This window comes from Rana temporaria, chromosome 1 (assembly GCF_905171775.1).
Source record: "Rana temporaria chromosome 1, aRanTem1.1, whole genome shotgun sequence".
In the NCBI taxonomy this organism is placed as follows: domain Eukaryota; kingdom Metazoa; phylum Chordata; class Amphibia; order Anura; family Ranidae; genus Rana; species Rana temporaria.
In genome coordinates, this window is record NC_053489.1 from 623720424 (window position 1) to 623732529 (window position 12106).

Consider the following 12106-nt stretch of genomic DNA (forward strand, 5'->3'; position numbering starts at 1 on the left):
GCGGCCCCCACCCACCCGAAGACGTCAAAGAAGAAGCCTCCCCTGGTAAAAGAGCTAATAAAGAAGACAGGGGAGGCCTCCGGAGCAGAAAAATAAAATATTTTAATACCCTGTGTGGTTTATTTGTGTTTTTACCACTTTTCTTGCAGGTGAATGGGTAGGGGTACGATGTACCCCATACTCATTCACTTAGGGTGGGGGGCCGGTATCTGGGGGCCCCCTTATTAAAGGGGGCTCCCAGATTCCGATAAGCCTCCCGCCCGCATACCCCGACAACCAACGGCCAGGGTTGTCGGGAAGGGGCCCTGTCCTCATCAACATGGGGACAGGGTGCTCTGAGGTGGGGGGGCCGCAGTGCGCCCCCCTGCCCCAGAGCACCCAACCCCCCCCATGTTGAGGGCATGCAGCCTGGTACGGCTCAGGAGGGGGGGGGCGCTCGCTCGTCCCCACTCCCTTCCTGGCTGGCCGGGTAGCGTGCTTTGGATACGGGTCTGGTATGGATTGTAGGGGGACCCCCTACGCCGTTTTTTTACAACCCCCTACGCTCCTTACAACCCATAACAGACCTAAGGGCCCGGTATGCTCCTGAGGGGGGGACCCATGCCGGATTTTTATTTAAAATCCGGCGGGGACTTCCCCCTCAGGATTCATAACAAACGCCGCACACGTGTAGAATTGGCGGGAATCCAAGTCGGATCTCCCGTCGCTTCTATGACGCGCTTGCTGGGATGTGCTGTCACTATTCCAGTGAGTGCGAGGTGTCGGGGAGATCTCGGCACCCTGTCGCCGAGTATCAGCGCGACGCTGTCGTGCTAAAAGCACAATATCACAAACACCTACTGTATGTCCTTTTTTTAATCTTTAAGATTACTTTCTTTTGTGGTTTTATTGGTTATTATTAGGGATGTCCCGATACTGATACTAGTATCGGTACCGATAAAGAGCATTTCCCCGGGTACTTGTACACGGGGGGAAATGCTCCGATGCCTCACCCGATACCTGGGCAGGCAGGGGAGTTGCAAGTCTTTGCTCCGTGCTGTCTTTCCCCGTGCTCCGTGCTGTCTTTCCCCGTGCTCCGTGCTGTCTTTCCCCGTGCTCCGTGCTGTCTTTCCCCGTGCTCCGTGCTGTCTTTCCCCGTGCTCCGTGCTGTCTTTCCCCGTGCTCCGTGCTGTCTTTCCCCCCGTCCGTGCAGCTCTCCCCCCTCAATTTGTCAGGATGGAGAGCGGCGGTAGGAGCCGCTAAACCCGGCTCCTACCTTTTCCGAATTGAGAGTCAGTGATCACCTGTGTTTACGATGCTTCAGTTTATGAATGGAGAGAAGCCTCTCTCCATTCATTTTAGCTGAGGCTGCAGAGAAAGGGACTGGGGAATCTGTGTCCTTGGTCCCTTTCTCTGTCTTAAAGGGGAGATGTCAGGGGTCTGTTAAGATATCCCCTGATATCTCACCAAAGCCCCCCTAACAGGGCTGATAAAAAAAAGAAAATTGCAATAAATATTTTTTTAAAAAATAAATAAATAAAAATAAAATTTAAATTAAAAAAAAACACACTGACAATCCACCCCCCCTAAAAAAAAAAATCACTGTAAAAAAAAAACCCACTGTCACACGATATTAAAAAAAAAAAAAGCCACTGTCACACGATATTAAAAAAAAGTATCGGTAATCGGTACCGGCGAGTACTTGAAAAACAGGATCAGTACTTGTACTCGGTCTCAAAAAAGTGGTATCGGGACAACCCTAGTTATTATATAACTTCTTGATATCTGGAAGTGGCTTGCAAAGGTTGCAGATCATAATGGAATGTAAAGCACAATACTGGCATGTGTATATTAGGGCTGCAACTAACGATTGTTTTCATAATCGATTAGTTGGCTGATTATTGTATCGATTAATTGGTTAATAACTTTAAAAAAAGTGAGAATAACAGACAGATTAGATATACTCTATATACTATTAGAGGGTGAATCTGTTAAATATCATCAGACTCGTATAGAAAAAAAAAAGTTAGACTGTTTTTCAAACAGAACTGTAATATATTATATGTTGGCCATAGTCTTCCTTCAAAAAAAAAAATGTATTTAAGAATGTTCATTCGATTTTCTAATCAGTGGGGTCAAATCGATGTTCGTTTTCAACCACAGTGATGGGAAAATTTAGAAATGGAAAACTTCTTGGTCAAAGGAATTTTCAGACAGTGTATGTGGTTTTCGTTTAGAAATTACATTAATTTTAAAACTGAAAGTTAAAAGCAAGTGAAAATTTCAAACAAAATTCTTTCATTCAGCGAATGTACAAAGATTTTTTCAAAAATAATATAATACGTGTTAGTGTTGATTATTTGCTCTTTGTACTATAAATGGCTAATTTTGTTTTTTTTAAACCCATTATGTTACTGGCCGATTAATCGATTAGTTGTTTTGGCCCTAGTGTATATACTGGAAGCTTTGAAGGACCACAGGGGAAAAGGGGTTCTCTAAAATGCTTTAGTCTTTGATGGTATTTAGCTGAAATATCTGAACTTTGCAGCATTGGAAAGTGTGCAGAATGTAAAGTAATTGTTTTATAAAGCATTTTAGTTTTTAAAGCAACAATTGCTGATGCTTTGATTTTTCCACCTATTCTAATTGCAGTGGACATATAAATACAATTCACATGTAAAAGCTCACCAAGTTGCTTAAATAAAAGTATATTTCTGGTCTCCTTTTTGGTCACCTATAGCCTAAGCAGCATATCTTTAGTGTTTCACATTAACCACAGAGAGTCCATTACATACAGTCAGGTGGGCCCAGTGTGGTGGACTGGCTCTGGGATAAAAAAAATTGTCAACGTTGCACTTATTTGTAAGCAAAGCAACTAAGCGCCGGTTCACACAGGGGCAGCATGACTTTGGGGGGGGGGGCGACTCGGAAAGGCGATCTCAAGACGACTTGAGAGGCGACTTGCAAAATGACTTCTGTATTGAAGTTAATGCAAGTCGTTCCCCAAAGTCGTACAAGAACCTTTTTCTAAGTCGGAGCGACTTGCGTCACTCCTATTAAGAACGGTTTTATTAAATAGAGCGGAGCGCGACTTGTCAGGCGGCTGAGTTGCTCTTAATGTAATGACAAATATATTTTCAAACATTTAAACAAGATTTATTAAACATCAAAGAGATCCAGTTGCCATACAATTTTATTGGATTTTATGCATGTTATTTACCTGTAAGAACTTCACTTTTGTAGACATCCAAAAGCCTTTGAGACTGCTGCTGGGCACCTCCATCTTGGTTGTGATGTCAACAGACACAGCAGACTCAATGCTGTCATTCAAGCAACACTGTATAGTATTTCCATTCACTTCTAACCTGACCGCTCCAAAAAGGTTATGTAGGAGGAGAAATGACCCAACTTAATAAAACCAATTATAGTGCCACCTTCCTAAAAGGCCAATCGGATTGAAAAACAAAGGAAATTAACTGGGATTCTTAAAAGCACAGCATCTTGCATAAAATACAATTTCTTTATTCAAAGTTAACACATAAAAATATTGTCCGTTTGTTGTACAACATATACATAAACCTCCCTCTTTATAAAACTCTGGTTCGGCCACATCTGGAGTATTCCGTCCAGCTCTGGTCACCTCAGAAAGGTCCAGAGAAGGACAACAAAATAAGGGTTCTGGAGGACCTCAATTATGAGGAGCGACTACAATCGCGAAACGTATTCCCCCTGGAGAAGAGACGCTTGGGAGGAGATATGATAGTGATATACAAATATCTCACTGGTGATCGCAGTGTACGTAGGTAACTGTTCAGTCCTGGGGATTGTAAGAAGACACAGGGCCACACAATGAGTCCTCCGAGATGTACTACATGGAGAATAAGGAAAAAAGCGTGATGAAATCTATATATGAAACTTGTGAGGCTACAATAAGTTATTATTTTTAAGATCTAATGTACTTTTATCCCATAAATTTGCTGCAACAATTGTACTGAATTTGAATAATTGTTATATGTTGTACAACAAATGGGCAATATTTTTATGTGTTAACGTTGAATAAAGAAATTGTGTTTTATGTAATATGCTGTGCCTTAAAAATCCCAGTTTATTTTCCTTGTTTTTCAGTCTGATTAGAAAGAGAAAGGGGTGGAGTAGCTGGGTCAGCACAAGCAATCATTTTACTCCTATAAAAGGAGAGGACTGTGGCATCCATGTAGGGAGAGGGTTGTGCAAAGAAAGAGAATCTTCCTGGAGTAGTCAAATTACAGGGCAAATTCAGAGGCAAGTTCTAGTTCATTCTAAGTTTATTGAAAACCATTTTTACATACAAAAATTTCAAACAAGGATTGTACTATCCTACCATCACAATACAAAAAATATCCAATCCACAATACTTGTTGGCGTTGCATTGGCATAGAGGAAGACATTGGATGCAATACAAGAGTACCCCGTAAAAAAGATTGAAAGAAAGTTGAACACCTGTTATATAGACCTATACTACTAAATAAATGGAATATAATACTTGTATATATCTATTAGGAAAAAAAACAAAGCAAAACATGTTTACGCACAGGGGCTCACTGCTGTCTATATGGTGTCAACATTTTGTTCACGCCATACATTTATGTCTATTGTGTGTTAATTGTTTTTTGTGTTTGTTTGTTTTTTTCTTTTGATACTTGTGTGGATTAATTGTTATCGATTAAATATATTTTTTACTATGCTCTCGTCCATTTTGCATTTAAAGTCCAATCTAGGGCCATTTTGCCCCCCCTCCCTTTTCTAATATTTACCCTCAAATACGGATGTGGCTTTAGGAGTGTTTTTCTAATAATTGCATTGTATATCTATCAAAAGCACATCAATTATTGGGCACTGGAGCACAGTGGCTGAAGGTCCGCTTTAAGCTGACATCTTTTATATGTACAATTTTAAAAAACTTTAAACACCATAATTCTCTTGTAGGAACGAGACCTTATTGTAAACTATGCCACGTATATATCGTTTCTTTATCATTCGTTTGAGTTCTATTTTCAAGCAGAAATACAGGCAAAGCCTCATAATATTCTGCAAATGTGACCCTGATGATTCCTGCAGAGTGTGCACCAAGGTGTCGGAAATAGGAGTTTAGTTGATATCTCTCAGCAGAAGGGCCTGCTGTGTGTGACATTGCCTGGCCAAGTGTTTCAGAGAAAGCTAACGCCATAATATCCGCTTTTTACAGTAACAGGGTTAGGCAGCAGTTAGGGGTCCTTCCCACACATACACATTCTATAAGAAAAGCATATTTATCTCCACAGGCAACTATAACAATGTAATTATTACCCACAGGTTATTAAACATGGGCAAATTCACCTGTGTGCACTGAGGGAGACAAATCTGACTATTTAATAGACAATACACAGATGATGGTTGCGCATGCAAGACAAACATGGCAGTAATATGCTGACTTCATTTTAACACCTCACATCACTAAAAGGATCACCAGCTGGAGAAAGTGGGTCCTGATTCCACTGTATAGAACAGGGGGGCCAAATTAATTTCATTGTGGGCCACATCAGCATTATGGCTGCCCTCAGAGGTCCGGTTGTATCTGTAAGATGATATAAATGTATCTACTCTTTATCACATTAAATCATTTCCTCTGAATGTTACTAAACCTATAACTGTAAAATCAGTCTGTATATGCAGTAAATCATGCTGGTTATACTCACTGGGGTTAATCCTCTGCATTGTGTAAAAAGGCTGTCTTCTCTGTTCCTCCCCTTCTACTCTCCCCAATCCATCTCCTGATAGTACAGACCCTTTGGAGTTACTCTGCACATGCGAGAGTGCATGTGTTCAGCACTGTCCAGACAAATTGTCAGGGGTCCTTTAGCCTAATAGGACAGTCAAAATGAAAACTCCTCCTGCAAGCTTCAACCATACACTGATATAAGTCACAAGACTGCTATATACTGCTGATGAGAAAGGGAATTTTTACTAAAATAATTGTGTTTCCATTTTCTGTGTACTGTGGGAGACCAGATATAGTGCATGCAGGGTCCTGGGTTTACGAACGCTTTAAGACTTAAGCTATGAAGTGCAGGTGCAAACCAGCACGGAGTCCACTCCCACGCCCATTGCAAGTATGAAAAGGAGGGTCGCACACTGCTGGGTATCCTCCACAACAACCTTTATTGGAGATTGTTTAGACAGAACATGTCCAATAAAGTTTCTTGTGGATGATACCAGCGGTGTGTGACCCTCCTTTTCAGTTGGCATAGAATTGTAGTTTTCTCATTTATTAGCAAATGTCCAGAGCACAATGCCCCCCACCCTCCGTTACATCATAGTGTCACCCACCCTTACATTGTGCTGCTGCCAGGAAGCAGAAAGTGCAGGGTCTGTTGCAATAATAGCACTTTTCAAATGCATTGCTACTAACAATGGAAATGTCACATGGTTTTCATGATTTTGGTGCTCCTAACAATATACAGTCTGGTTTTCATTCCTGTGTGAGGTTCAACCATCTTCCTGCCCCATGTGACAACACTGCTACCTAAACAGCCAATGAGAGCAAGTTGTATGTTCCCCTTCACCTACAAGCTAATTACTTTCACCCGTGGTGTCAGGGAAGTGAAAGAAAGGTGAGTATAAGCTGTTGGGTGCGGCTGCCATTAAAGTGAACCTGTTGTTTTTGCCATCATGGGCAAAGCACAGGTTCAATTTAAAGGCAAGTTAAACCTTGCTGATCTTTTCCCTGGTGGTTCATCTGGAGTGGAAATGGCACAGCCTCTAATGTCTGCCATATTAAATCTTTGGTTTCACTGTTGAACTCTTTGTTGCAGGTTTTCCAAACTCTTCATGCCACTGGCCAGTCCTCCATGGTACGAGACTGGGTGATGCTCTCTCTCTCCAACTTCACACAGAGAACTCCGGTGGCCATGGCAATGTGGAGCCTCTCCTGCTTTTTTGTCAGTGCGTCTACTAGCAAGTGGATTTCTGCAATGTATCCTTTGGAATCTCTTTATAATCAGGTTAAAGGGGTGGTTCCACCTAAAACTCATTTCTAGCAATATATTCGTAAGACCCGTTAAGCCAGCCTACCCGCAGTGTCTTTTTTTTTTTCCCCGTACATACCGAGATCTCGGGGGTCTCGTCCCTAGGCGGTGGGCGTTCCTATTTGATTGACGTTCCTCGGACGGGCGCATACGTGACGTCACGACTTTCCGAAAGAAGCCGAACGTCGCCGCGCAGGTGCCGTATAGAGCCGACTCTATACGGCGCCTGCGCGGCGACGTTCGGCTTCTTTCGGAAAGTCGTGACGTCACGTATGCGCCCGTCCGAGGAACGTCAATCAAATAGGAACGCCCACCGCCTAGGGACGAGACCCCCGAGATCTCGGTATGTACGGGGAAAAAAAAAAAGAAGCCAGCCTACCCGCAGTGTAACGGGTCTTACGAATATATTGCTAGAAATGAGTTTTAGGTGGAACCACCCCTTTAAGTGAACACTCAAAGGCGGCTCTAGGCTTTGTGAGGCCTTAGGCAAAACTTGACATGGGGCCCCACTCACACCCATGATGGGAAAAATAATTCAAGGACAAGAGCCTCTTCCCCACAACCCTGGCAGGTGATTTTGGGGGTCTGCGGACAGGGGGCTTATCGGAATCTGAAAGCCCCCTTTAACAAGGCGGCCCCCATGTCCTGCTCTTTAATAACTAAGGGGCAGGGGCCACCCAGTGATGTCACCTGGTGAACCCACCCCCTTGTGATGTCATTGACTGAGGGCTTGCTCATTGACGTCACAAGGGGTGGTGTCACCAATATTCACTGCTTGTTAGGGAAGCTGGGCTCTTAACGCTGGCTGAGCACAGCAGCGTTAAGGTCCCCTGTCCCTCAAAACTGGAGTAATGCATTGGGTAAGTTAGGCGGCCGCGAGGCCCCTGTGAGTTAGGCGACTGCCTAATTAACCACTTAAGAACCGCCTCCTGCACATTTACGTCGGCAAAATGGCACGGCTGGGCACAGGCACATACCTGTACGTCCCCTTTAAGTGCCCTGCCGTGGGTCGCGCGCCCGTGACCCGGTCCAAAGCTCCGTGGCCGCGGGACCCGATCGCCGGCGGTGTCCCGCGATCGGTCACAGGAGCTAAAGAACGGGGAGAGTTGTGTGTAATCACACCTTCCCCGTTCTTCACAGTGGCAATGTCACTGATCGTCTGTTCCCAGCCCCGCACCCCTACAGTTAGAAACACATATGAGGTCACACATAACCCCTACAGCGCCCCCTAGTGGTTAACTCCTAAACTGCAATTGTCATTTTCACAGTAAACAATGCATTTTTATAGCACTTTTTGCTGTGAAAATGACAATGGTCCCAAAATTGTGTCAAAATTGTCCGATGTGTCGGCCATAATGCCGCAGTCACGAAAAAAAATCGCTGATCGCCGCCATTAGTAGTAAAAAAATAAATATTAATGAAAATGCCATAAAACTATCCCCTATTTTGTAAACGCTATAAATTTTGCGCAAACCAATCGTTAAACACTTATTGCGATTTTTATTTTTTATTTTTTTTTACCAAAAATATGTAGAAGAATACGTATCGGCCTAAACTGAGGAAAAAAACGTTTTTTTATATCTTTTTGGATGATATTTATTATAGTAAAAAATATTGTATTTTTTTTTTCAAAATTGTCGCTCTATTTTTGTTTATAGCGCAAAAAATTAAAAACGTAGAGGTGATCAAATACCACCAAAAGAAAGCTCTATTTGTGGGGGAAAAAAGGTCGCCAATTTTGTTTGGGAGCCACCTCGCACGACCGCGCAATTGTCAGTTAAAGTTAATTGCCAAATCGCAAAAACTGGCCAGGTCCTTTACCTGCATAATGGTCTGGGTCTTAAGTGGTTAAAGAGCGGAGCTCCTGGGAGGGGATGGGGATAGTTTTTGTTGTAATGAATGGAGCTGTTCGTATCCAATTTCCATAAGGACATTTCAGTTTCTACATAATCAAAAATAATCTGAATATATGAAGGCCAGACCTCACAAAACACTTGTACAGACGGTCCTTGGGTTACAAACAAGATCGGGTCTGTAGGCCTGTTCTTAAGTTAAATCTGTAAGTCGGAACAGGTACATTCTTTAAGTGTAGCTCCAGCCCAAAGAAATATTTTTAATCTTTTTGGATAGCATAGGGAAGGGTTATCACCCCTGTACTGTTTGTTTTGCTGTCTGTGCCCCTGTTCAGAAGAGTTCCCCTCACTTTCTGTCCCAATGACAATTGGATTTAGAAAATGTTGGGTTGTTGTGGAAACAAGCCTTGGTGATATCAGTACCTTTTTCTCATAACTCTTACAGGAGAGAATTTCCCTTCCTAGGGGTAGATTTCCTCTCATTTCCTGTTGTCTGCCTCCGTTTGTAAGTAGGAGTCATTTGTAAGTCGGATGTTTGTAACTAGGGGACTGCCTGTACTCTGAGAAGTTTGCAAAGTGTAGGGCTAGGGTGACCCTTTAACAGATTTTCAGCCTTTTTATGCTCAGTCACACCTCTTCCTTAAACTACTTGACCTCTGGAAGGTTTACCCCCTTCATGACCAGGGCATTTATTTTGCTATTCAGCACTGTGCTATAAAACCGCAGAGGTGATCAAATACCACCAAAAGAAAGCTCTATTTGTGGGAAAAAAAGGACGCCAATTTTGTTTGGGAGCCACTTCGCACGACCGCGCAATTGTCAGTTAAAGCGACGCAGTGCCGAATCGCAAAAACTGTCTGGGTCCTTTACCTGCCTAAAGGTCCGGGTCTTAAGTGGTTAAGAGCCTGTAAAGCATTGCACCTGCAAAGAGCAGATCATGGGTGCAATCTCATGCTCCTGGGACTGTGGAGGTGCCTGCCCATACCTTGTACAGGCTGGCTGAATGACAGGAAGATTCGATGAACTACTAGAGCGCTCACCAGCCCTGGTAGTTTGAGAACTACAAGCAGTCAGCCGCAAAGGGTGTCAGTACTTGTAGTTCATTCATAGAACTCTGTGAATGAATGATGTGGCTGTGTGGACGGACATTTTAAATTGTGACAGAGGATGCAGGGAGAAAATTCCCAGCTCACTGGCACAATCACAATGGGGATCAGGGAGAGGCTGGGGGAGCATGTAACATGTTACCAAAGGTGAACTTATCCTATTATATTAGTTAGATTATATATATAATCTACTATATATATAAAATTATCTATAGCGCTTTACACAGTGATTTGCATATTGTACATTAATATTAGTCCCTGTCCCCGGGAGCTTACAATCTAAGATTCCTACTTCACTTGCATAGATACTCACACTGGAGAGCATGTCTTTGGGTTGTGGAAGGAAACATAATACCTGGAGGAAACCTCTCAAGCAAAGAGCATCACAACCAAGGACCAAAGTCTGATCATTGGAGGAGAGCATGCCGAGTTCCCAGCAGAGCTAGAAAAGTGACCACGGTGTGCTCTCTTGCTTAGTGTGGTCAGTTTTTAATAGGAAAACAGAGGGACTAGCAGTAACACCAGGGATTTCACACAAAAAAAAAACAATACAAAGAGATCAGGATTCTTTCTCATACAAGTACATGGTACAGCTGGCACATATCGGAACTATGAAATGGGTTTACATATTTAGTTTGCAGGGATTTCCGGTCGCTTCCTGTTTTGGCTATGGGACAAGAGATTAAGGTATATCCCCCCCCCCCAAAGGGACACGAATGGCCAGATAAAAAACGGACAGGGGCTACAACCCTCCCTTACACTAAAATGGGGAAAAATAATGTTGCCTTTAGTTCTACATTGCTAGGTGAGCAGCCTGTTCCTTTAGTAAATGAATACTGTCCATGTTTTCTGTTTTTGTTTTTTTGGATTTTTCCCTAACCCTTCTTCCAGTCTTCCACATGTGATCAGCCGAATGGGCAAGTCTGAACCGGTGGACGTAAATTTGTTCTGTTTAGTGGCCATAGACTTTTACAGGCACCAGATCGATGAAGAGCTGGACCGCCGGGCCTTCCAGTCAGTGTTTGAGTTGGTGGCTGCACCGGGAAGCCCGTACCACAGCCTGCTGATGTGTTTGCAGAATGTGAATAAGACAACGGTGTTCTAAGCACTTTGCGGGTGAGGCTGGTATTGGAGCAGAATTACAGGACAGTACAAGAAGGGAATGATCCTGGTCTCTTCTTCACCAACATCTCTACCCAGGCCCTACAACCTCACCCACCCCTCCTCGGAGTCACTGTGACTCTTACTCTGCTCTGAATGTCTCTTTGTAAATATTTGATTGCAGTTGTTTTTTTTTTTGCTTTACTACAGTGAATGTAAATGTCCTGTTCTTTTTCACGTTGTCCAGTGGGAGTCTGTAACAGCACAAAGCCGCATCACTAAACTCAAAGCACTCGTCTTACTAAACCATGTCTACTGTATGTGGAACCCATTTGTGGAGATGAGGACGGCATCTGCCATAGCACTGAATCGTTCCCCTCTTGTGCTGCAGGTGGTTGACGGTCACCGCTATGAGTATTGTGAAAAGATGGCGTAGCTGGAAAGAAAAAAGATACTCCCATAGGGGCGTCTGTGTACTGAGCACGGCAGAATCTTCCCTGCCTTTTTCACTTAATTTGGGTATTGACATAAATGATTTTAACTCCTATTTCTATATTATGTAAAATATGTATAATTGTAAAACCCTACAGTTCGTGATACTATCATTTCACATTACAAAAACCACTCTAAGAACTCATCTTGCTTGTACTGACTGGTTTGTAGTCATCATTGGCCCAAACAAAGAAGATATTTGTTTCTGCCTCATTTATGTTGTCTTGTTAAAGTGTACCTGTCGGCTATATGCAGGGCATGAACCCATTTTTGTGATCTGAACCAAAAATCTGCGCTTACTAGGGATGTTGGATTGTGCTGAGACGATAAGTAATGTTACTCCTTTTTAGTAAATTGATGAATACCATACTGGTCAGCTTATATACAGTGGGGAAAATAATTATTTGATCCCCTGCAGATTTTGTAAGTTTGCCCACTTACAAAGAAATGAAGGGTCTCATTTTTTTTTATCATAGGTATATTTTAAATGATAGAGACAGAATTTCGACCATAAATCCAGAAAAAAACACAT

General features: G+C 42.9%; 1 protein-coding gene across 2 annotated transcripts in view; it reads left to right on the forward strand.

Moving 5' to 3' along the window:
* HTT (huntingtin) overlaps nt 1-11734 on the forward strand; it is a 261043-nt gene extending 249309 nt beyond the window's left edge. For both annotated transcript variants that reach the window (XM_040335343.1, XM_040335344.1), the window contains 2 exons: nt 6810-6970; nt 10873-11734. In XM_040335343.1, the coding sequence (XP_040191277.1) occupies nt 6810-6970; nt 10873-11086 (375 nt within the window). In that variant the 3' untranslated portion in view covers nt 11087-11734. The remainder of the gene's footprint in view (nt 1-6809; nt 6971-10872) is intronic.
* The last annotated feature ends 372 nt before the right edge of the window (nt 11735-12106 follow it).